The 27,250-nt window shown below is 46.1% G+C and overlaps 1 protein-coding gene across 3 annotated transcripts in view; it reads right to left on the reverse strand.

Annotated features, from left to right (window-relative positions):
- Positions 1–27,250, reverse strand: part of LOC139268852 (uncharacterized) — a 227,658-nt gene that overhangs the window by 70,341 nt on the left and 130,067 nt on the right. For all 3 annotated transcript variants that reach the window (XM_070887620.1, XM_070887619.1, XM_070887621.1), the window contains exon 4: positions 24,050–24,104. In XM_070887620.1, coding sequence (XP_070743721.1) covers positions 24,050–24,104 — 55 coding nt within the window. The remainder of the gene's footprint in view (positions 1–24,049; positions 24,105–27,250) is intronic.

Here is a 27,250-nt window from a genome sequence, read left to right on the forward strand (position 1 = left end):
GAGCGCTTGGATGTCGTCCCAGTTCCAGTGGATTTTTCCTAGCCAGCTTCTGCCGAACAGTGTGGGGCCATCTCCTGCTACAATCCATAGTGGGAGTTCATGCGCTGCTCATCATAGGAGACTTTTACTGCTGTGCTGCCAATAACAGGGATCAGCTCTTTAGTGTAAGTTCTTGGCTTGGTATGAATGGGGCTAAGCTTAGGCCTGTGTGCCTTGTTGCACCACAGCATGTCGAAGGTCTTTTTGGTCATGATAGACTGACTCGCACCCGTCCAGTTCCAATGACACTGAAATTCCATCCAGTTCGACTTTTAGCATGATCGGTGGACATTTTGTGGTGAAGGTGTGTATCCCGTACACTTCTGGCTCCTCGGTTCGAGTCTCTAGTTCAGCCTGATCTGTCATGGATCGATCCTCCTCTGCAACGTGGTGGTTTGCAGGGTTTGCAGCTTGTCTGCACATTCGCTGGAGGTGTCCCATTGTTTCACAGCCTTTGCACACACAGTGTTTGAAGCGGCATTGATGGGCTCGATGATCACCTCCGCAGCGCCAACAAGGTGTTAACTGCCTCGCATTAACGATTGATGGCGGACTCTGGGTCATCTGAGGTCCTGCAGCTGCTGGCCTGTACGTTCTGCCATATGCATTCCTGCCTGAAAATGATGTTACTTTGTGTACAGTGCTAGCCAAAACCTCTTTATGCTGCGAAATTTGTTTGATGTTATCGCTGGTGGACATAAATGCTTGGGCTATCGTTATGGCTTTGCTCAAATTCAGTGTTTCAACGGTCAATAGTTTGTGAAGGATAACCTCATGGCCAATGCCAAGCACAAAACAGTCTCTTAGCATTTGCTCAAGGAATCCATCGAATTCGCAATGTCCTGCAAGGCGCCTTAGTTCGGCGACAGAGCTCGCCACTTCCTGGCCTTCAGACCATTGACACGTATAGAATCGATAACTTGCCATCAAAACGCTTTCCTTCGATTTAGGTGCTCCGGACCAGCGTTCACAGTTCTTCATAAGATTTGGTTGTTGGTTTCACCGGAGCTAGAAGATTCTTCATGAGGCCATAGGTTGTTGCCCCACAGACGGTAAGGAGGATCGCCCATCGTTTGGCAGCATTCTCGTCCCCTTCCAGCTTGTTGGCCACGAAGTATTGGTCGAGTCGCTCCACGAAGGCCTCCCAATCGTCCCCTTCTGAGAATTTCTCCAGGATACCAGTTCTTTGCATTTTTGCGTGGTTGTTCGTTATCTCGTCGCCAGTTGTACTGAGTACTGTAGACAATGAGTAAGTGTGACCTTAGCTCCTTTATTCAAACTTCAGAGTGCTGGTACAGCATGGGAGGCCTGCTTATATACAGTGCACCCAAGGGATGCTGGGATCCCTTGGGACTCCAATAGGTAAGCCCTCTGGTGGCGGTATGATACAGGTTGCCTAGGGTTGCATACATAACAGTGGGGGTGGATGGTCTTTCGTCTCCCATTCCCGCCCCCACTGATCTTCGTAGTCATCTTCTTCAGATTCCAAAAGCAGCAAGCCTTTCTTCACTGCGACCGTTATGTAGTACACAGTAAAGTGCAATGATTATGCAGACTGTCACTGATTTGCACAGCGGAGCCTCACCAGATTTACTCATACATCTGAAAAGTGACTTTAGAATGCCTGCACGGATCTCACTATATCCGTTGTCTCTCTGTATCTGCAGAATCCTTACTAATGTCATAAGCCATGATCACAAATCAAACATCCGTATACATAACTCAAGAGCCATGCAGGCTGGTATGGTAAAGTGTCGCATGATGAAAGAGTCATGACAGCATCCTGACATGCACTTGCAGGGTCAGGTGATTAGCATTACACACTATTTGCCGATTAATGGAATGAAAGCCTTTCCAGTTCATAAAGGAGGAGTCAGCCTTTGCTCCGTGGTAGCATCTTCGCCGAGTCAGAAGATTGTGGATTTAAGCTTCACTCCAGGTCGTGAGCACTGAATCTAAGCTAGCCCTTTAGTGCAGTATTGAAGGATGGCTGCATTGTGGGAGGAGCCGTCTTTCAGGTGAGACGTTAAACCGAGGCCCCGTCTGCCCTCTCAGGTGGAGGTAAAAAAACTATGTTGAAGAAGAGCATGGGAGTTCTCTTGGTGTCCTGACTAATATTTATCTCTCAACCAACATCTCTAAAACAGTTTAATTGGTCAATCAGAAGGCTGTGGAGGCCAAGTCACTGAATATATTTAAAAGGGAGATAGTTAGATTTCTAGACACAAAAGACATCAAGGGGTATGGGGAAAAGCCGGAATATGGTGTTGAGATAGAGGATCAGCTATGATCCTATTGAATGGCGGTGCAGACTCGAAGGGCCGACTGGTCTACTACTGCTCCTATTTTCTATGTTTCTATGTTTATCTTATTGCTGTTTGTGGGGTGTCAAGTAGGCTGCTTATTTCCCTACATTACAACAGGAAAAAAAGTGTAAAACAGGAAAAAGGTACTTCATTGGCTGTGAAGTTCTCTGGGCGATCTGAGGTTGTGAAAGGTGCTACATAAATGCAACTTCTTTCTTTTTCATCTATAAAATCGAGGCTGTTGTCTTATGGGGCTTTGGGTGTCACATGCATTCCATCAATTGCAGCTGTGAGCTCACTGCCAGTCCGTAGAACTGGATAGCTCTCTTTGTTAATGTGGCTCCATTGGGAAGGATATGAATTGTGTGGCCCTCCTGAATAGTGCATCATTAAGCTTCTTGATGTAGTGATGATCAGCTGCCTAACTAATGTAGTGACGGTCACCAGATGCTGCCTGTAAGGACCCAGTGGCAAAGAAATTCTAGGGAGTGGTGCCTTTGATGGGTACAGACTATGCTATTCACCTGGAGGCAGTGCAGGTCTTCAGCCAGCAGTTGATGTATTTCCCCAACAGCCTACAGCAAGAAGTGCAGCCTTCTCAAACTCTGACATTCAGAAAAGTAAGACCTTTTTGGTTGTAAACCCCGGTGAGCAGGTATCTACATATAGGGAACAAATGTATTCTATGATGTCTCACTCCAAGAGCCTCCAATCTAGCTTCTCCCACCTTCTCCTCCTCTTCTTCATAACACAGTAATAAAGGGATTCACATTGGGAAACCCACATTCTCAATTCAAAACTATCATTTGCAGAGCTGACTAAAAATGTCTGGACAGAACTCCCAAAATATTAAACAGATTGACAGATAAATATAATAACACCAACCTTCAATTACAGAAAATGAAATGTTCTTCTCGATACACTATCTGCCTCAGCTATACTTTATAAGAACATAAGAAATAGGAGCCGGAGTAGGCCTTATGGCCCCTCGAGCCTGCTCCGTCATTCAAAACGATCATGGCTGATCCGATCATGGACTTAGGTCCACCTCCCTTCCCGCTCCCCATAACCTCTTATTCCCTTATCGTTTAAGAAACTGTCTATTTCTGTCTTGAATTTATTCAATGTCCCAGCTTCCACAGCTCTCTGAGGCAGCGAATTCCACAGATCCACAACTCCCGAGAGAAGAAACTTCTCCTCATCTCAGTTTTAAATGGGTGGCCCCTCATTCTAAGATTTTGCCCTCTAGTTCTAGTCTCCCCTATGAGTGGAAATATCCTCTCTGCATCCACCTTGTCAAGCCCCCTCATAATCTTATACGTTTCGATAAGATCATCTCTCATTCTTCTGAATTCCAATCAGTAGAGGCCAAACCTACTCAACCTTTCCTTATAAGAAAACCCCCTCATCTCCGGAATCAACATCGTGAACCTTCTCTGAACTGTCTTCAAAGCAAGTATATCCTTTCGTAAATATGGAAATCAAAACTGCACGCAGTATTCCAGGTGTGGCCTCACCAACACCCTGTACAGTTGTAGCAAGACTTCCCTGCTTTTATACTCCATCCCCTTTGCAATAAAGGCCAAGATTCCATTACTGTACCTGCATACTAACCTTTGTGTTTCTTCCATAAGTAATCGCAGGTCCTGCTGTGTTGCAGCACTTTGCAATCTCTCTCCATTTAAATAATAACCTGCTCTTAGATTTTTTTCTGTCAAAGTGCATGACCTCACACTTTCCAACATTATACTCCATCTGCCAAATTTTTGCCCACTCACTTAGCCTGTCTGTCCTTTTGCAGATTTTTTGTCTCCTCCTCACACATTGCTTTTCCTCCCATCTTTGTATCATCAGCAAACTTGGTTACGTTTCACTTGGTCCCTTCTTCCAAGTCGTTAATATAGATTGTAAATATTGGGGTCCCAGCACTGATCCCTGCGGCACACCACTAGTTACTGATTGCCAACCCGAGGATGAACCATTTATCCCGACTCTCTGTTTTCTGTTTGCTAGCCAATCCTCTATCCATGCTAATATATTACCCCCAACCCTGTGAACTTTTATCTTGTGCAGTAACCTTTTATGTGGTGTATTTGGACTTCTGGAAGTCCAAATACACCACATCCACTGGTTCCCCTTTATCCACCCTGCTCGTTACATCCTCAAAGAATTCCAGAAAATTTGTCAAACATGACTTCCCCTTCATAAATCCATGCCGAATTTTGCTTTTCCAAATGTCCTGCTACTGCTTCTTTAACAAATGAACTCCAACATTTTCCCAACCACAGATGTTAGGCTAACTGGTCTATAGTTTCCTGCTTTTTGTCTGCTTCCTTTTTTAAATAGGGGCATTACATTTGCAGTTTTCCAATCTGCAGGCAATTTTGGTAATTTACAACCAATGCATCCACAATCCCCGCCGCTACTTCTCTTAAGACCCTAGGATGCCAGCCAGGCAAGGGCACAGCCAACACACCAGAACAGATATTTGTACCGAGGCGGTCCACCAGGGAAAGAAAGGCTCCCGACCGCCTCACCTTGTAAATAGTTTTCACTTTGACTTTGGAGGCGAGTGATGTTGTGTATCTGTAAATCATGCACTCCCATGTTCCGCCACCAGGGAGCGCATCCCCTGAAGTCCCAAGGGATCCCAGCATCCCTTGGGAGCACTGTATATAAGCCGGCCCCTAAGGCCTGTTACTCACTCTGGAGTATCTTAATAAAGACTGAGGTCACTATTACTTTAACCTCCCTGTGTGCAGGCTCATCTGTGTTAGGAACACAATAACTGGCGACGAGTACACAAATCCAACGCAAAGATGCAGCAAACTGTGGGCATCCTGGAGAAGTTCTCAGAGGGTGAGGACTGAGAAGCCTATGTCGAACGGTTAGACCAGTACTTTGTAGCCAACGAGCTAGACGGAAAAGGAAGTGCTGCAAAAAGGAGAGTCGTCCTCCTCATGGTCTGTGGGGCAGCGACCGACAGCCTCATGAAGAATCTTCTGGCTCCGGTGAAACCCACAGATAAGTCGTATGAGGAGCTATGTACACTGGTTCTGGAACATCTTAACCTGAGGGAGAGCGTGCTGATGGCGAGGTATCGGTTCTATACGTACCAGCGATCTGAAGGTCAGGAAGTGGCGACCTACGTCGCCGAGCTAAGGCGACTTGCAGGACAATGTGAGTTTGATGGCTACCTGGAGCAAATGCTCAGAGACTTTTTTGTACTGGGCTTTGGCCACAAGACCATCCAATGAAAACTTTTGACTATAGAGACACCGACACTCAGTAAGGCAGGCGTTTATGTCCACCAGTGATAACACCAAACAAATCTCTCAGCACACAAGTGCTAGCAATGTTCATAAAATAACTGGAACTGTGTTTGCGAGCAGAAATGTACAGGGCAGAAACCACGAGTCTGCAACTGCCAGCAGGCCTCAGGTGACCCAGATGACTCGGAGTCCGCAACAAAGAATGAATGCAAGGCAATTGTTGGCGTTGTGGAGGCTTCCATTCAGTCTATTCATGCCGCTTCAAAGGGTATGTTTGCAAGAGCTGTGGAACAATGGGGCACTCCAACGAGCTTGCAGACGAGCTACAAGCTCTGCAAAACCTGCTAACCACCACATGGCAGAGGAAGATCGGTTCATGGTGGACCAAAGCAATTTCGAGCCTCAGAGAGAGGAGGCAGATGCTGAAGTACACGGGGTGCACACATTTTCGACGAAATGTCCACCTATAATGCTAAACGTAAAATTGAATGGCTTACCCATAGCCACGGAACTGGACACCAGCGCTAGCCAATCCATCATGAGTAAAAAGATGTTTGAGAGACTGTGGTGCAACAAGGCACTCAGAGCAGCCCTGAGCCCCATCTACACGAAACAGAGAACGTACATCAAAGAGCTCATCACTGTCCTGGGCAGCGCCATGGTCAAGGTCACCTACGAGGGCACGGTGCACGAACTGCCACTCTGGATTGTCCCGGGCGATGGCCCGACACTGCTTGGAAGGAGCTGGCTGGGCAAAATCCGCTGGAACTGGGATGACATCCGAGCGCTATCACATGTCGATGAGGCCTCATGTACCCAGGTTCTAAACAAATTTCCTTCCCTTTTTGAGCCAGGCATTGGAAACTTCTCCGGTGTGAAAGTGCAGATCCACATGGTCCCAGAAGCACGACCCATTCACCACTAGGCGTGAGCGGTCCCTCACATGATGAGGGAGAGAGTGGAAATCGAGCTGGACAGGCTGGAGGGCATCATCTCCTCAGTGGAATTCAGCGAGTGGGTCAGCCCGATTGTTCCAGTACTCAAAAGTGATGGCACGGTCAGGATTTGCAGCGATTATAAAGTAACTATTAATTGTTTCTCGCTTTAGGAACAATACCCGCTACCTAAGGCAGACGACCTATTTGTAACGCTGGCAGGAGGCAAGACGTTCACCAAGCTCAACCTGACTTCGGCCTACATGATGCAGGAACTGCAGGAGTCTTCAAAGGGCCTCACCTGCATCAACACGGACAAGGGACTGTTCATCTACAACAGATGCCCATTTTGAATTCAGTCAGCTGCAGCGATCTTCCAGAGAAACATGGAGAGCCTATTCAAGTCGGTACCACACACGGTGGTTTTTCAGGACGCCATATTGGTCACGGCTCGGGATACCATCGAGCACCTACAAAAGCTAGAGGAGGTCCTCCAGCAACTGGATCGCGTAGGGCTGCGGCTGAAGAAGTCGAAATGCGTCTTCATGGCAACAGAAGTGGAGTTTTTGTGGAGAAAGATCGCGGCGGACGGCATTCGGCCCACAGACGCCAAGACAGAGGCTATCAGCAACGCGCCCAGGCCACAGAACGTCACAGAGCTGTGGTCGTTCCTGGGACTCCTCAACTATTTTGGTAACTTCCTACCGGGGTTAATCACCCTCTTAGAGCCCCTACATGTGTTATTGCGTAAAGGTGAGAACTTGGTATGGGGAAAAAACCAAGTAATTGCTTTTGAGAAAGCCAAAACATTTTATGCTCCAACAAGCTGCTTGTATTGTATAACCCGTGTAAAAGACTCGTGCTAGCATGTGATGCGTCGTCGTACAGAGTCGGGTGTGTATTACAACAAGCTAACGTTGCGGAGAAGTTGCAACCTGTCGCCTATGCTTCCAGGAGCTTGTCTAAAGCTGAGAGGGCCTAGAGCATGACTGAGAAAGAGGCATTAGCGTGTGTGTTCGGGGTAAAGAAAATGCATCAGTACCTTTTTGGCCTCAAATTTGAGCTGGAAACCGATCACAAGACCCTCATATCCCTGTTCGCTGAAAACAAGGGGATAAATACTAATGTCTCAGCCCGCATACAAAGGTGGGCACTCGCGCTGACAGCGTATAACTATACCATTCGCCACAGGCCAGGCACCGAGAACTGTGCGTATGTTCTCAGTCGGCTACCATTGCCCAGCACGGGGGTGGAAATGGCGCAGCCTGCAAACTTGTTGATGGTGGCGCAGCCTGCAGACTTGTTGATGGTCATGGAAGCATTTGAAAATGATAAATCACCTGTCACGGCCCGCCAGATTAGGACTTGGACCAGCCAAGATCCTCTGCTGTCCCCAGTAAAAAACTGTGTACTGCATGGGAGCTGGGCCAGCATCCCCGTTGAAATGCAAGAGCCAATCAAGCCGTTCCAGCGGCGAAAGGACGAGCTGTCCATTCAGGCAGACTGCCTGTTCTGGGGTAACCGCGTAGTGCTACCCAAAAAGGTCAGGGAGACGTTCATCTCGGATCTCCACAGCACACACCCGAGTATAGTAATGATGAAAGCAATAGCCAGATCCCACATGTGGTGGCCCGGTATCTCTCTGACTTAGAGTCCTGTGTATGGCAATGCAGCATGTGTGCTCAGTTGAGCAACGCGCCCAGAGAGGCACCACTAAGTTTGTGGTCCTGGCCCTCCAGACCATGGTCGAGGATCCATGTCGACTATGCGGGCCCGTTGCTCGGTAAAATGTTCCTGGTTGTGGTGGATGCTTTTTCAAAATGGATTGAATGTGAAATAATGTCGGGAAGCACCGCCACCGCCACCATTGAAAGCCTGAGGGCCATGTTTGCCACCCATGGCCTGCCTGACATTTTGGTCAGTGACAACGGGCCATGTTTCACCAGTGCCAAATTTAAAGAATTCATGACCCGCACTGGGATCAAACATGTCACCTCGGCCCCGTTTAAACCAGCCTCCAATGGGCAGGCAGAGCGGGCAGTACAAACAATCAAACAGAGCCTCAAACGAGTCACAGAAGGCTCACTCCAAACCCGCCTGTCCCGAGTACTGCTCAGCTACCGCACGAGACCTCACTCGCTCACAGGGGTGCCCCCGGCTGAGCTATTTATGAAAAGGACACTTAAACCAGACTCTCGCTGGTTCACCCAAACCTGCATGATCAGGTAGAGAGCAGGCAGCAGCAATAAAATGTAAATGATGGTCGCGCCACTGTGTCATGGGAAATTGATCTGAATGACCCTGTGTATGTGCTAAACTATGGACATGGTCCCAAGTGGATCGCGGGCATGGTGATAGCTAAAGAAGGGAGTAGGGTGTTTGTAGTCAAACTAGACAATGGACACATTTGCAGAAAGCACCTGGACCAAACGAGGCTGCGGTTCACAGACTGCCCTGAACAACCCACAGCAGACACCACCTTTTTCGAGCCCACAACACAGACCCAAAGGATCAACGACACCACTCCGGACCAGGAAATCGAACCCATCATGCCCAACAGTCCCGCAAGGCCAGGCTCCCCCAGCAGCCCTGCAGGGCCAACAACATGCCAGCCAGGCGAGGACACAGCCAACACACCAGAACAGACATTTGTACCGAGGCGGTCCACCAGGGAAAGAAAGGCTCCCGACCGCCTCACCTTGTAAATAGTTTTCACTTTGACTTTGGAGGCGAGTGATGTTGTGTATCTGTAAAGCATGCACTCCCATGTTCCGCCACCAGGGAGCGCATCCCCTGAAGTCCCAAGGGATCCCAGCATCCCTTGAGAGCACTGTATATAAGCCGGCCCCTAAGGCCTGTTTCTCACTCTGGAGTGTCTTAATAAAGACTGACGTCACTGTTACCTTAACCTCCCTGTGTGCAGCCTCATCTGTGTTAGAAACACAACACAAGCCATCAGGTCCAGGGGATGTATCTGCCCTATTGCTTTCATACTGCCATATATATAGTGCCGATAATTTTGGATGGGTTCGGACTGATGATTTTTTCGGGCAGGCTAATTCAGCCTTAACGGTCTTCCTTTCAAGATGTCCCTTGGAACGTCAAATTAGACATAATGAATTCCCCCAGTCCGCAAACTTATAAATGTAATAACTCGAAAGGGACTTACCCAGACGAAAAGTAATCTTCTGACACAATTAATTTCTGAATGCAGGCAACAACAGAAAGGAGGAAAACCATCCAGGACAGATGACTCTTAATGAAGTGCGCCTGAATGAAGAGAGTTTAGTGGACTTGGCTGGTCTTCTAATCCAGTGAAAAAGAAAAGCTTTTAGAAACGTAGCTAATCCAAAATCAATCTTTAATTCACATTAGCCTATCTAAGATCAGATGAACAAAATGTAATATCGAAATGTCCCTTATGTGACACATGTTTCCATCACAGTGGGGAAAGGGTTTTATTTGCTGCCACCAACGGCTCCTGATGATAGTAGTTCCCTTTAACAAAGAACAGTATGTATTGTATGAAAGGAAACTTTCAAGGAAGAATAGAAGGCTGTGCAACAAAGTATATTTTGCAACCAGACCAGTTAAGCACCTTGCCAGTTGAAGCTCAGTGTAAATATATTTATATCAAGTTCTTTATAGTCATCAATCTTTCTCAACTTTGCATGACCCCCTTGTCTAGCTTTCTCTCGTACCTATAAAATATCACTACCTCTCTTTTGTGTTCAACTTACAGGACATTACTGGATAAACTCACTTTTGTGAAAGTACAAGTTGTGACCTTCTTGCATAGCTAGTCACAGCAAATTAAGATCATTAACAGTCAGACCCCCGAAAAATCGCAATGCAACATGATTGATAGTCACATCCATTGCTTACTTGGACGCTTTTCTTCAAATCGGTCACTTCCTTTGTAAATCCTTCCAAGCATGGTGGGTGAGAGACACTCGATGGCATCCAATGCCTACACCTTCTGTGTATTACGGAGTTGCCCCATGACTTTAGGGGCCGTGATACCATTCCCTTATGCCAATAATTTGAAGGTCCTCTCCAATGAAATGGACATTTCACAGTCATAAGAACATAATATAAGAAATAGGAACAGGAGTAGGCCATATGGCCCCTCGAGCCTGCTCCGCCATTCAATAAGATCATGGCTGATCCGATCATGGACTCAGCTCCACTTCCCCGCCCGCTCCCCATAACCCCTTATCCCCTTATTGTTTAATAAACTGTCTATTTCTGTCTTAAATTTATTCAATGCCTCAGCTTCCATAGCTCTCTGAGGCAGTGAATTCCACAGATCCACAACCCTCTGAGAGAAGAAATTTACTCCCTTCATCAACACTCCCACAATCCACAACCGGATTGACATGATGGGGCCGAAATTTCCCACCGCTGGAAACGAGGCGCACCTACCATTTTCAATGTGTTCAGGCCGCCCCATGCATTGGGGCAGCCTAATCGTCAAAATTTAGCTCTTCTGGGATTTTTTTTGGGCAGGGCGGAAGTGGCCTCACCACGGGGGGGGCGCAAGTGGGGGCAGGGAGGAAGTGGGGGCGGGGCGGAAGTGGCCTCACCATGGGGGGCGCAAGTGGGGGCATGGCGGAGTAGCCGAAGCTGTCAGTCATCAGCGCCACATTGATGATGTCATTGCACTGGCGCGTCACAACATCTCTCCCCTTCAGTTAAAGGGGAGGGCCGCTGCGAACTCTGCAGCCACTTTAGTGGCAAACACTGGACCACCAGAGAGGGCTTTGGTCGGGCTAGCAGCCTGGCACACAAGAGGAGGTGCTAGGGGCAGCCCAGCCGAACCTGCGGCCATATTTGTTGGCCCGACCTGGCAGTCAGCCGACAAAAAGGATTTACATGGTGGCTGCAGCAGTGCGCCCTCCCCTTTAAGGGTGGTCACGCTGCCGTGGCACAGAGAGTGTACTTACAGCAAAAGCTGTCGGGGGCACTGATCGGTGGTGGGGCCGCTCCCGCGGGGCAGTTTCGTGAGAGGCAATTTCGCGAGGGAGTCCCCGCCAGTCGGAAAAGGGTCGGCGCATGCACACCGCGGCGGGAAAACAGGTGGAGCAGTTCCGGACACCGTTCCAAACCTGAGGTAGGGCAATTTCCAAAATGGCGACCCCCTCTCGGGAGAGTCAGCGGCCATTCCGCGCTGCCCCGTGGCTGCCGCTTTTAGGTGGCCAGAGGCCTTATCGGGAGGGGCGATTTCGGCCCTAACGTGTGTTACTAACAAAGTTTACATGTTAATTATGACAGTAAACAAGTGTTATTTGTACGGTAAATTCTGACCCATGATCTGAGCACAGATATGTCTCACCGGCAGAATTGTGCCGATTATTTATGTTATTGGTAACAGAAACTGTGCAAATAAAATTGCCAATGAAGTTTGATCGCCTGCTTAGTTATTTGTGATGTATCTGGCCTCCACCAAAACACAAAGTACACTTGCATGTTCCTGTGAGTGTGCTAAAAAGGGAGTAAAAGAGAAAATTAACATTCTCCATGAGCCAATAGGATTCAGCATTACAGAGTTCAATTAAAATGGACAATCAGATCATGTTAGATATCACAACTTACAATATTCTCAGCCCAGATTGAGAAGGTGCTACAAAAACTTTAATGCAAAGAAGGTGTTGCATTCTCGTGATGCTGTTCTGCAACTAAATGCATATTTTGCAAAAAAAATGAACAGTCATCTTCTGATAACTGGTTCCTGAAGCTGAACTGGGGTGAGTGCCTTTTCATAAAGAAATTCAACCAATGCACAGAAGATTCAGGGCAAAACTTTGCTTCACTGTTTCTGTCACTACTAACATAAATAATTGGCACAATTCTGTGAGGGGAGGCATAGCTGTGCCATGTTTTCTGTTAGTGACAAGATCATGGCTCAGAATTTACCATGGAAATAACGGTGACGCTATCGAAGCTCACCTTTATTTATGCTCAAATCGGACAGCATCCTCAGGCGAGGGCAGTGCGCAGTTAATGGAGGGAGTCTGGAAGTTGCTGTCCAAGGCGTGCCGTTCCTCCATAGGCTGCATGAAAACGGCATCTCGCCATCTGGCTCCGCATTCAAAGGTATTGAACGTCGTGAAGTTCTTGTACTGACGTCATAAATACGGACTAAACTCGCGACAGAGAGTTAGGGCTTGTCGATTTCACTCTAAGTATCTTTTTTAACGGTGTGATAAGTCTTAATTACTGTCAAACAAACTCTGGCACTGAAAATTAATTTCTACTAGTGTGGAGTCTCATTCCTTCAGCTTTTAATTGTTGTTGGAGATTTTTTTTTAATTAAATTCCTTTTTTTTACTTTTTAGCTCTGTCTCTTTTTTCTCTCTTTCTCTTAATCCAATCTTTTTTCCCCTCTCTTTATTTCACTTTCTGTACCTGGTTTGACATTGAATTCTAACTGACACTTCCTGGTTCAGACTCTACGCTGTTCATTAACAATACCTCAATCGGATTGGTTAAGGAGATACACAGTTACGAGCCTTGTTCACATAGGTTCCCAGATGCCCTGTAGAGGGCGCCGCACCGTTTGGATCTGTAATTTACAGCAAGTTCCAGTGCAAAAGGTCAGATATATTTTGCTTATCTTTGTTTTTAGCTTCCTACAAACTTTCTTTATTCAACAGTGAATGGAGGCCTTGAGACTAATGACCAGTCCAACTGTAAGGAAATACTAATTTAAACACCAAGTTCATTTGTCTCATAAGCTAATGCTAAACTAGCCTGAATTTCCCAGCAACCACTCTGCCTCTTCCTTCTCCATGCTCCAACATGTCCCATGTTCCAAGTCTAAAGAACATCAGGTGCCGTTTATTCACCGACTACAGTCGATTGTGTGTATCTGTGTGTGTCTGAGAGAGAGATAAAGCTTGGTATGGACCAATTTCTGGCAGTAGCAAGACAGTGTGCGATAAGTGTATACCAATCCCACCATGTCCGTAATCCTGATTATGAAATTAAATAAGCAGCAAGGAATCACTTGGCAATTCTCTATTTCAAATCACAATTTATAGAAGGTAAACCTAAAAGGAAGAAAACAGAGACTAAAAATCCTTCAACCTCAGCTCTATTCTACACAGATCCTGCCACGTCTGTCCAAAAAAAGAAATCATTCCCTGTTTCTCTCACCCATTAATCCCCTTCGGCAGTCAGAATGAACATCACACAATTTCCACTGACAATTAGGCAAAGCCATCCATCTGTCGGCCTCACAACTGTGTGACTCAGCACTCCCACAGTTCCTGCACACAAGGTCAGTACACAAATTTAATTTGTTCTGAATGATTTAAAATACTCCCCAAATTGAAGTGAGGCATCCAAACATAGTGAAAGAATCGAAAAAATAAACACAGCTTGTCACTGGTGTTGAGTGCTAGCTCCTGTGCTTCGGCAAATCAACAGCTTAAAACAATTTAAATTACACATGTGCTGGAGCGAGACAGAGACACAACCTTAAAAAAAAGTCATGCCGGAGAGATTTCCTCATCTCAAGGATCTGGGCTGCCAAGTTCCCTCTTGTAAAAAAAGCTCTGAGGATAAGATTCCCTCTTGGTGGTGGAATTCCCTCTTTATGTATATTAGTCACTTCAGAATTAATATAGTTACACTTAGGTTATAGTGCTGAGTGTACTGCTAAAATGTATTTACCAATGAACTGGAATAAACCAGTGAGTAGAGTCAGCTTGCTTTGATGTCTCTGTGGAACGAATGTCCAATATTGTGTAATATTGATTGTAGCCTCGACATCGACCAGACTGCTTCAGAGTCTGTCGCTGCAGTCGTAAAGCTGCATCCCGGAAGATGTAAAAATAATGGGAAAAGTGGTCCGGAACATTTACAAGGTACACGGTTGGTGCACCTTCATGTATGACTGAACCATGTTATTCAAACCATTATTGTTATAGACGCAGCGTTCTAACAAATCCGCACCTGTACAAGAAAAGGGGCACATTATACCAACCAGAATGCCTCTCAAACTGTCTGTAATTTAGAGTCTTGTACATCTGCAATCCACTATCAGCCCGTCGACTACATCTCAGACTATAATCGCCCGAGTCAGTGTTTTTTCTCAATACTCCAATTTTTCTCACGGCACACAGCAAACCGTACCCAAGAGAGCAGAAGGCAGGCTGACAACTGCTCTTTCCCCATTCATCATTCCCCACTGGGTTATATATCACCAAGGGTTGTTCTGACAGTGTCGAAGCTTGAGGGCTCAACAAGTTATGTCCGACATTGGGGAACAACAGAGAAAATGCTACCATGTACCTCACCACCTGCAGCACCAGCACCCAGCATCAGACTTGGATAAACCTCCCTGTATAAAATATTCAAAACTTCTGTGGGCAGGTATATTTTTTCATGCATCAGCATTCATGAACTGGGTTTATTCAGCAGATAAAGGCACAGGTGCAACCGATGGTGGGTGGAAAGGTTGAGGCTTGTGGCAGCCCTGCCAAATTATTTTTCCATGGGTTATCTCACCCCCCTCTCAAAATCCTGGAATTTCCCACAATGTCCCCCCAAATCTTTTAATGCGGTTCCATCTCCAGATATTTGGGGTCTGAATGCCAAATCCCAGGATGCAACGGTCAAGAAAAATGAGGGCAGAGGCCTATTATGCCAGGTCTTGTCCCCCTTTATGTTGCCCTGAGATTTCCAGGGATACCCCTCGACGGGGTGGGGAGGGTGGAGGAGAGCCGGGCGTGTGTGTCCACTACAGGTGCAGACACATCGCACTGATGCAAAGGAGAGGGGAGGGTTGTGCTGACAATCCTCCACCTTACTCTCCTGTTCCTGCAGCTATGGGGCACCCGGACCTGAGGGGTGTCTCACGAAGCTGACAGTGCAATCTTGCAGGATGCTCCTCATAAGGTTTGAGGGGGTCCCGGTAGCAAACCGAAATCAGGCCTGAAGATAAGCCAGCCCTTCAACTTTACTACAAATCTCGGGCCATGAGGCTGGTAGAGAGCCGTGCGGCTATGCTCCTTGCTCCTGCCCAGTTTTCTGACCGTAGGTCCAGGAAGGAGTGGGCCTACACTGGGGCCATCCTTGGGAGCGAAACTCGGGGCACAGCACACTTCTGGTGCACTGCTCCTGTCCAGCTGAGGTAGGCCATACTGTCTGGTGAAGAGTCAGGGTGCACAGGGACAGAGGGAAAATGGAAGAGCGAGGGACTACACTCCTTACACACCGAATGGTTCGAGTGTTGAAGGCTGTCCAAAATAAACAGCTTATGACATTTCACCAAGTGCAGTCCCCCAGCTGCTGAGCCTGAAGCAAAAATTCACTGTGTGAGGAATCAAGATCATCGCCAGTCAGCATGGTGCTGCTGGTTTGTGAGCCCAATCCTCTTACATAGAAACATAGAAAATAGGTGGAGTAGGCCATTCGGCCCTTCGAGCCTGTACCGTCATTCAATGAGTTCATGGCTGAACATGCAACTTCAGTACCCCATTCCTGCTTTCTTGCCATACCCCTTGATCCCCCTAGTAGTAAGGGCTACATCTAACTCCTTTTTGAATATATTTAGTGAATTGGCCTCAACAACTTCCTGTGGTAGAGAATTCCACAGGTTCACCACTCTCTGGGTGAAGAAGTTTCTCCTCATCTCGGTCCTAAATGGCTTACCTCTTATCCTTAGACTGTGACCCCTGGTTCTGGACTTCCCCAACATTGGGAACATTCTTACCGAGGTTGGAGCACAAACCATAACCCCACACAGGCTGCCCTTGCCTTTCTGCACAGTTTTAGGGTGGCTGCCACAGCACGATGATAATGCATGGCCTTGAGCTAAACAAACTTGCTCTAGATTTGCTACAGGGAAAGAGGAGTGAAAGTTTCATTGCATTTTTTTAACCACTTCCGACGCTGTCATTAGGATATCAGCAGCATTAGGAAACATATACCTGCAACAGGGCTCATCCTAGCTGGGGATGTCCTCTCTCACTCTCTCTCTTTTGTAACATTAAGTCAGTACAATGCTTCTCTGTTGGGGCAGATCCATGACCTGTTTTGACACAGATATTTTCTCCTGTTACGTGGAGAAAGAATTTTTATTTTCCAATTTCTTTGCACAATCTAACCTCCAATGATATAATCTCCTAAAATCTAACTTCACAATTCCAATGATCCATCAGATTTTTTTTCCCAGATAAAACCTTGTACTAGACTTCTGTCAGTTTTGTTCTCTGGAAATCAGTCAATTTTCTTCCTCCTTCGTGGTTAAGACTCTAAAGTTTTCTTTTTGTTTAGTCATTAATGAAAGTAGAGTATAACTAATCATACTACACAAAACCTTCCTCACCCATCATTTTTCACCAACTAAATTGATTAAGGCTGCCATGACAATTCCATACCTATGCCCTTTAAATGCCCTAAGCTACAAGAACTTGCATTTATCTAGCGGTTTTGGCATGTAAAACGCTCCAAGGCGCTTCACAGGAGTAGAATCAGACAAAGATTGACACCGAGCCAAAGGAGGAGCATGGATCGAGAATTGGCTGGCTAACAGAAAGAAGAGAGTCGGGATAAATGGGTCCTTTTCGGGTTGGAAATCAGTGGTTAGTGGTGTGCCACAGGGATCGGTGCTGGGACCATAACTGTTTACAATATACATAGATGACCTCGAAGAGGGGACAGAGTGTAGTGGAACAAAATTTGCAGATGACACAAAGATTAGTGGGAAAGCGGGTTGTGTAGAGGACACAGAAAGGCTGCAAAGAGATTAGATAGGTTTAGCGAATGGGCTAAGGTTTGGCAGATGGAATACAATGTCGGAAAATGTGAGGTCATCCACCTTGGAAAAAAACAGTAAAAGGGAATATTATTTGAATGGGGAGAAATTACAACATGCTGCGGTGCAGAGGGACCTGGGGGTCCTTGTGCATGAATCCCAAAAAGTTAGTTTGCAGGTACAGCAGGTAATCAGGAAGGCGAATGGAATGTTGGCCTTAATTGCGAGAGGGATGGAGTACAAAAGCAGGGAGGTCCTTCTGCAACTGTATAGGGTATTGGTGAGGCCGCACCTGGAGTACTGCGTGCAGTTTTGGTCGCTTTACTTAAGGAAGGATATACTAGCTTTGGAGTGGGTACAGAGACGATTCACTAGACTGATACCGGAGATGATATATTGAGTAGATTGAGTCTTTATTCGTTGGAGTTCAGAAGGATGAGGGGTGATATTATAGAAACATTTAAAATAATGAAAGGGATAGACAAGATAGAGGCGGAGAGGTTGTTTCCGCTGGTCGGGGAGACAAGAACTAGGGGGCACAGCCTCAAAATACGGGGGAGCCAATTTAAAACCGAGCTGAGAAGGAATTTCTTTCCCAGAGGGTTGTGAATCTGTGGAATTCTCTGCCCAAGGAAGCAGTTGAGGCTAGCTCATTGAATGTATTCAAATCACAGATAGATAGATTTTTAACCAATAAGGGAATTAAGGGTTATGGGGAGCGGACGGGTAAGTGGAGCTGAGTCTACGGCCAGATCAGCCATGATCTTGTTGAATGGCGGAGCAGGTTCGAGGGACTAGATGGCCTACTCCTGTTCCTAATTCTTATGTTCGTATGTTCTTAGAACAGGTGATAAAAGTTTGGTGAAAGAGCTAGGTTTTGAGGAGTGTCTTAAAGGAGGAGAGTGAGGTGACAAGGCGGAGAGGTTTAGGGAAAGGATTCCAGAGCTTAGGGCCTAGGCAGCTGAAGGCACTGATGCCAATGTTGGGGTGAAGGAATTTGGGGATGCACAAGATGCCAGAGTTGGAGGAACGGAGAGTTTTGGAAGAGTTGTAGAGGTGGAGAAAGTTATAGAGATAAGGAGGGGGGAAAGGCCGTGAACGGATTGGAACACAAGGGCCAGAATTTTACATTTGTACCGGGAGCCAAAGCAGGTCAGCGAGCACAGGTATGATAGATGAACGGGACTTGGGATGTTAAGATAGGGGCAGCAGAGTTTTGAATGAGCTCAGGTTGACAGAAGTTTCTCATGCAACAAATCACAAAGTTCCCCATAAAAATGGCTCCCACAAATCTTCTTCCAGAACAGTTTGTCACATCTCGGTGGGCTTCTGAACACACTGGATGATGAGTACACCCTCCCCCATATTTCATTATCTCTATTGAACCAGTTAACTCCTCGCGTTCAGAGTCCTGTTGTAACACCCCTAGTGTAAATGAATAAAATGTGCGTGAGTAGGATTCCATTTTCTAATATATAAGACTGTGATTCCCAGGTGCCAACATACAGTCTGGCTCCACATTGCAGCACCATGATTATGCTTCCGTTTGCACATAACGATCTCTGCCTGCTCTCTCAAGCGCTTCAGCAGCCTTGGTTTAATGTCTCATCCAAAAGACGGCACCTCCGACATTGCAGCATTCCCTCAGCACTGCACTGGAGTGTGAGCCTAAATTTACGTGCGTAAGTTCCTGGAGTGGGACTTGAACCCACAACCTTCTGACAAGAGGGGAAGAGATACTGTTGGTGATCTGGTTGGGGGGGGGGGGGGGTCAAGGGGAGGTAAATGACATAGAGAGCAAGAGTGACACTTGTTGGGATGACAGGAGAGACAGAAGGACAGGGATACATCATGTTTGGGGGAGGAAAAAGCAAGAGAGACCATATTGAATAACAGAGGAAAAAGAGAGAGACAGAAAGTCTGTTGTAGGAAATGGACAAAGATCAGTGTCAGGGGAGCGGGGGGAATGTGGGTAGACAGATATACCCTATAACATGGGGAATGCAGGAAGGTAGCGAGAGATACCCTATAATAGGGGAATGTAGGAAGGTAGAGATACCCTGTAATAGGGGAATGCAGGAAGCAAGAGATACCCTATAATAGGGGAATGTAGGAAGGTAGAGATACCCTATAATAGTGGAATGTAGGAAGGTAGAGATACCCTATAATAGGGGAATGCAGGAAGAGAGAGAGAGAGCATAACACGAGAAAGCAGGAAGGTAGATATTCCCTATAATAGGGGGATGTAGGAAGCGAGAGATACCCTATAATAGGAGAAAGGACATCTCTGGCACTGCTAGGAGTTGAAGGGACAATTATTGTCGGGGCTTAGCAGACCCATCTTGTAAAACACCCTAATGTCTGACTCATTATGACCAGCACCATGGGAGATGGACTACGGAGATGATTAATATATGACTAGCTCTGACCTTTCAGTATCTCACTTAATCCTTCCTTGTTTATTATTCAGAATCTCATCTTCACTTTCCCTCCAGCTTCTAACTGAATTGTGGCTTTCTTAACGTTTCATTGCTATCCTTTTTATCTGTTGCTGTTTTAAAAATATATATATAAGTGGTTTATTATTTGTATAGAATATTGCTTTATCATCCTGTTCCGTTGATCATCATTTTCAAGGAATCTGCTTAGAGGAGGCACATTAATAATTGAGTCGAACGCACGTGTCGCAAAATCTTATTGATATCCATCTAATTGAATAAAGCATGTGATTGCGTTAAAACCCCTCTGCGGTATTAGTCATCACATTATCTCAGAAACGCCCTGTTTTTAAGAATTTTCAAAGTTAAAAAAATACATATAATCCTAGCATTCTTTGCAGTGCCTGACATTAAGGTTCTGGTCTGACAGTAGCTGACCGTTGCTATAGGAACATAAAGTTATTGGATAATCTTGTTCCTGCTCTATTAAAATGGCTTGCAGGTTGTGATACGCATGCTGGGCCACAGTTGGATTACAGGCCTCCTGCTTTAGGCTTGCCGTCAAGCAACAGACTGCAATATTACAGTTAGGTGACATCAAAATTCAAAAGTAAATTGAAAAGAAACACTAACTTGAAATACTAAGGTCATTTCAATATTTCTTCCTGACAATATTGATAGAAATTCATCTTTCCCAAATGCATTTTTGCCAATTAAAAAAAAATCAAGTGATACTAAAATGAAAAGAAACTCTTGCATGGCACTATTTCGAAGAAGGGGAGTTATCCCCAGTGTCCTGGCCAATATTTATCCCTCAATCAACATTACAAGAATAGATTATCTGTTTGTGGGAGTTTGCTATGCGCAAGTTAGTTGCTGCGTTTCCCGCATTACAGCAGTGACGACACTTCAAAAGCACTACATTGGCTGTAAGGCGCTTTGAGATGCCTGGCGTTCGTGAAAGGCGCTATATAAATGCAAGACTTTCTTTCTGCCTTTCACGAACCCCAGACGTCTCAAAGCACTTTACAGCCAATGAAGCACTTTTGAAGTGTAGTCACTGTTGTAATGTGACAGCCAATTTGCACACAGCAAACAGCAATGTGATAATGACCAGATAATCTGTTTTTGTTATGTTGATTGAAGGATAAATATTGGCCAGGACACCAGGGATAACTCCCCTGCTCTTCTTCGAAATAGTGCCATGGGATCTGCTATATCCACCTGAGAGAGCAGACGGGGCCTCGGTTTCATATCTCATCCGAAAGACGTCATCTCCAATAGTGTAGCACTCCCTCAGCACTGCATTGGAGTGTCAGCCTAGATTTATGTGCTCAATTTCCTGGAGTGGAATTTGAACCCACAACCTTCTGACTCAAAGGCGAGTGTGCTACCCACTGAGCCACAACTGACACTGATGCTACTAACTGACCTTTAAATGGAACTTCTCTGAAAATGCACAGCAAGATACTTGCAGCTGTTTCATTTTCCATGAACCTGGAGTCTATTTGGATTGAAGACACAGACTGCCACACTGACTTAGTTCTGGAACCGGCTACGTTAATCAACCCCAGCTCCTGATCGAGACCCTGGCTGGTAAATGGGATATGGAATCTGACAGCCTCTCAGTGCTGCACATCAGCAGTGACAGGCACTGGGCCTTTAAAGGGGAAAGCGCCAGTGTACCGGAGGGCTTCAGGCTGACGTAGTGTTCCTGGACACCTTGCACCATCATTGTGCTCAACACGCCAACCTGCAGACTCGCAACTGCGCTGACTGGCTGCCGCCTTTGCCTACAATCAACAGTGACTGCACTTCAAACGGAATTTGTTGGCTGCAGGGTATCCCTGAGGTTGAGAATGGCGCGACAGAAATCTACTTCTTCCTTTGCACATTTTAAAACGTAACTTTTATTGAAAACTAAAAATAATAAAACAAAATATGCAATGGCATTGTACTGCAGCTCGATGTCAGGTCACTGATCCTCCGCTGCGTATAAACAAAGTGACTTGCAACACACCGCACCACAGCGGCACTACCCCTTCAAGTACATAGCGCCTTTAATGGTAGCAAAATGTCTCACACCGCTTCACAGGAGCATTATCAGACAAAATTTGACACCAGCCACATAAGGGGATATTAGGACAGGCGGCCAAAAGCTTGGTTAATGAGCGTCTTAAAGAGAGGTAGAAAGGCGGAGGGGTTTAGGGAGGGCACTCCAGAGCTGAAGGCCAGAATTGGAGGAACACAGAGATCTCGGAGGTTTGTCGAGCTGGAGGAGGCTACAGAGATAGGAAGGGGCGAGGCCGTGGAGGGATTTGAACACTAGGATGAGAATTTTAAATTCGAGGTGTTACCAATCAATGCAGACCAGGGCCCGAGGAAGCTCCTAATAGCACCATGGGAACCACCAGAACAGGTAGGCAAGGTTTCGGATGAATGCTTCATTCAAAGGGCAGCATGGTAGATGATGCAGCACTCCCTGAGTACTGCACTGGAGTGCCTGTGCAGGCGTGTATTTTACAGGGACGCATTCCAGGGTAAGGTCGCTGTGAGGCTGATGCTGTCGTATTCAGCTGGGTTGTTGTATAATTCTTAACATTATAAAAGGAAATACTTCCACACTTACCTGTACACCTCTATCCTCCAGGATCAGCGATTTATCTGCCTTAATCCTAAGTGTTAGAAGCAGCCTGGGAAAATATATTTTGTATAGAATTCACAGCTTTAAAACCACCTCTTCCCAGTTATAGGAAGAGATTGGCTAACAGATGGATTAACCCATTCAACCCACCTCTTCCCACTTAATAATTATGTGCAGTGGAAAATATTCTACAGGGTTCTGATGATTTCTGAAACACTTCGAAATGGTTAGAAAAGGGCTTGTTTTGCTCCAATAGATTTTTAAGCTAAACGCTGAGAGCAATGTCACCCACACGAGGAAAAGGACAGGGTGCGGATTACTGCCTCCAGCACTAATACTGGGTATGGCGCACATCTCTCCGGAACTACAGCCGATAAAATTATGAAGGGCAGCTGCATTCTGCGCAGTTTAAGCTTTCTGACAGTGACCTGGTTTTGCTTCTAATGTACGATTCAGGAGAAATTGTGAAGAGGCACAGACACTGACTCACACGCACACACTCGTTTGAGAGTGCGTGTGAGTGTGCACGATGGAATAAAAGTACCAATACACGGAGCTGCTTCTAATTGTAGCTGCTGGAAGGGAAACTGTATTTTACTGAATGTTACATAATGCAGAATGCTATAAAACGAGGTCATTGTACAGTCTCCCAGCTAACCCTGCTTATTGGGGGTTTTGCTTTAAAACTGACAATTTGAGATAGCGTGTGCACAAACATTGTGTGCTTCCTGAAGTTTCAAGATCAGGAGGAGTGGGCGTTAATTCCTCCATTTGTAATGCCAATATTCTGCACAAAATGGCTGCTCGCAATCTGCAGGTTGAAGCACCTGGTTAATGATAACATCCGCCAATGCTCTTTCAGTTCATTCACATCGTCATCATTTCCAATTCCCGGAATATTGTGGATGTCACCTCCACTTTGAAAGTCAAACACTCGCTCGTCCTTGGTGCTTTCTGCATTGATTGAGCCAACTTTCTTTCATGGTCTTTAAAGGGGCCAGTGTAAATTACAAAACGTCACATATGGGGCCATCGCAACTTTCACAGGAACTAAAATAGGGGGACAAGAAACCAGCTGGAAAAGCAGGAGAGGAGCCTCCTGGTGGGATACATTATCCAGTTCCCCCCCCCCCCCATCCTCGTTTAAATGATGGCGAGTACCCCTACTGTAAAATGGGTCCTGAGGGTGAGAGAAACCCTCTGGCGACTTTCCTGTGGTGCAGAGGGTTGCTGCAGATAGCACCAAACTGGGAACGAGCCTGAGCTGTCGCAAGGCATCACACATCCACCCACAAGACGCAAAACAAGCAGCCAGAAAGACAAAGGTCCGTGATGGGACTTCCACCGACTGCAACTAAAGATGGCAATCTAAATATCCATTAGTGTCAACTCCCATGGCCTTACATGGCTCCGCTGCACCCTATTGTACACGCTTCATGTTTAAATTATCCTTCTACCTCATGGACCACTCTCAAACCCTCTCCCCTCAGCACATCAATGAGCTTGATTCTCTAAAGCACAAATGCAGCTTCAATGGACATGCTGCCATGAACACATCATACAGTATTCCGGTACTCAGAACAACTCTCTTTGCTGGAAAGGCTCACGATTTAAAAGGCTCACACCCACCTCGCTGAAGATAGCTCTTACCTTGAAACTCCAGGAGAGGTCGGAAATGTGAATAGAGATGCAGCGTGGCACTGCCCTACAACAGGGAAGAGAGGGGGAAGGAAAAAAAAAGAAAGCTTTTAAAAAATAATCCTCTGTGGCCGACATTAAAATCAAACAGTTCTACACGAATCCAGTCGCCACATGCTTTGAAGGTGGCAGGAGTCAGCAAAACTGCTCCTGTAAGCAATCTCCTCACTGCGATCCTGTTAGTCAAAAACATTTAAAGCAAGTTTAGCATCCTTTTGCCTGACACAACCAGGGTTGTCGCCCACCTATGCCTCAGGAGTGCGACTGGAGTGTCGAGCAGTTTCTGTACTGTATATAGCACCTAATCCTGCATCACAGCCCTCGTCAGCACTGTAATTACATTACACACAGACTGCTTCTTTTAGCTGTCTCGAGGCCTTGCTATCGGATTGCACATCAGCAGCAACGCATAGTCACAACATCGTTCTGCTTATCCTTCAGCTAGAAAGCCTCATCAATAGGGAGATGCATTCCAGTGGCAGCGGCAGTAGCCAGACATGACTCAGGATATTAACCCTCCCTTTAATGAGCTAGAACCAACTACTGCACAGGCTGTTCCAGGCGGCAAGGTTTAAGGCATTCACCTCACCTCTTCCCAGTTTCAGGGAGTCACCGGAAAGCCTGTTCCCAGCTGAGGGGATTAACTCTTTAACTGGCTGTCTATCCAGAACTAGTAAGTACAAAACCCTTGTTCCCAGAAGAAGGGATCAGCCCTTTCATTTACCGTGCTGCAACACAGTGATGCCAACAGAGAGAATTAACTCTTTCTACTGCTTCGCCCAACTTCCCAGCAAAGAGATTAACCCAATTTACCTAAATCGCCACAACACATCTTGCTCTCAACCAGAGAGGGTATTTTCCTCACACCTCACAACTACAAAATCTACTCCAAGCAGAAGGGTAAACCCTTTCACACATCTCTTTCCAGTTTCAGCCAGTCCTGCAGGTCAATCCAGCAGATCTGAAAAAAGTTCTAATGTGTTAAGTTGCAAGATCAAAAGATACTGAGACAACAAAGTTCTACGTTCAATTCTCATAAGGAGCTAATGTTGCTGAGAATTTAATGTAGAACTTTGTTTTGGATCACTGTCCAGGAAGCACTTGTTTCAGAGTTGGCAACATGGTTTAAGATATTCAATCACAGATTTCCCCCGCCCCCACTCCAGACACATACACAGTATAACAATATCACTTTCTGTTGAGCACCACTAATCTAAATAGTGCCCTTCTTACATAGAAACATAGAAAATAGGTGCAGGAGTAGGCCATTCAGCCCTTCTAGCCTGCACCGCCATTCAATGAGTTCATGGCTGAACATGCAACTTCAGTACCCCATTCCTGCTTTCTCGCCATACCCCTTGATCCCCCTAGTAGTAAGGACTACATCTAACTCCTTTTTGAATATATTTAGTGAATTGGCCTCAACTACTTTCTGTGGCAGAGAATTCCACAGGTTCACCACTCTCTGGGTGAAGAAGTTTCTCCTCATCTCGGTCCTAAATGGCTTACCCCTTATCCTTAGACTGTGACCCCTGGTTCTGGACTTCCCCAACATTGGGAACATTCTTCCTGCATCTAACCTGTCTAAACCCGTCAGAATTTTAAACGTTTCTATGAGGTCCCCTCTCATTCTTCTGAACTCCAGTGAATACAAGCCCAGTTGATCCAATCTTTCTTGATAGGTCAGTCCCACCATCCCGGAATCAGTCTGGTGAATCTTCACTGCACTCCCTCAATAGCAAGAATGTCCTTCCTCAAGTTAGGAGACCAAAACTGTACACAATACTCCAGGTGTGGCCTCACCAAGGCCCTGTACAACTGTAGCAGTACCTCCCTGCCTCTGTACTCAAATCCCCTCGCTATGAAGGCCAACATGCCATTTGCTTTCTTAACCGCCTGATGTACCTGCATGCCAACCTTCAATGACTAATGTACCATGACACCCAGGTCTCGTTGCACCTCCCCTTTTCCTAATCTGTCACCATTCAGATAATAGTCTGTCTCTCTGTTTTTACCACCAAAGTGGATAACCTCACATTTATCCACATTATACTTCATCTGCCATGCATTTGCCCACTCACCTAACCTATCCAAGTCACTCTGCAGCCTCATAGCATCCTCCTCGCAGCTCACACTGCCACCCAACTTAGTGTCATTCGCAAATTTGGAGATACTACAAATTAATCCCCTCGTCTAAACCATTAATGTACAATGTAAACAGCTGGGGCCCCAGCACAGAACCTTGCGGTATCCCACTAGTCACTGCCTGCCATTCTGAAAAGTACCCATTTACTCCTACTCTTTGCTTCCTGTCTGACAACCAGTTCTCAATCCACGTCAGCACACTACCCCCAATCCCATGTGCTTTAACTTTGCTCATTAATTTCTTGTGTGGGACCTTGTCGAAAGCCTTCTGAAAGTCCAAATATACCACATCAACTGGTTCTCCCTTGTCCACTTTACTGGAAACATCCTCAAAAAATTCCAGAAGATTTGTCAAGCATGATTTCCCTTTCACAAATCCATGCTGACTTGGACCTATCATGTCACCTTTTTCCAAATGCGCTGCTATGACATCCTTAATAATTGATTCCATCATTTTACCCACTACTGAGGTCAGGCTGACCGGTCTATAATTCCCTGTTTTCTCTCTCCCTCCTTTTTTAAAAAGTGGGGTTACATTGGCTACCCTCCACTCGATAGGAACTGATCCAGAGTCAATGGAATGTTGGAAAATGACTGTCAATGCATCCGCTATTTCCAAGGCCACCTCCTTAAGTACTCTGGGATGCAGTCCATCAGGCCCTGGGGATTTATCGGCCTTCAATCCCATCAATTTCCCCAACACAATTTCACGACTAATAAAGATTTCCCTCAGTTCCTCCTCCTTACTAGACCCTGTGACCCCTTTTATACCCGGAAGGTTGTTTGTGTCCTCCTTAGTGAATACCGAACCAAAGTATTTGTTCAATTGGTCTGCCATTTCTTTGTTCCCCATTATGACTTCCCCTGATTCTGACTGCAGGGGACCTACGTTTGTCTTTACTAACCTTTTTCTCTTTACATATCTATAGAAACTTTTGCAATCCGCCTTAATGTTCCCTGCAAGCTTCTTCTTGTACTCCATTTTCCCTGCCCTAATCAAACCCTTTG

This window comes from Pristiophorus japonicus, chromosome 8, assembly GCF_044704955.1.
Source record: "Pristiophorus japonicus isolate sPriJap1 chromosome 8, sPriJap1.hap1, whole genome shotgun sequence".
In the NCBI taxonomy this organism is placed as follows: Eukaryota; Metazoa; Chordata; class Chondrichthyes; family Pristiophoridae; genus Pristiophorus; species Pristiophorus japonicus.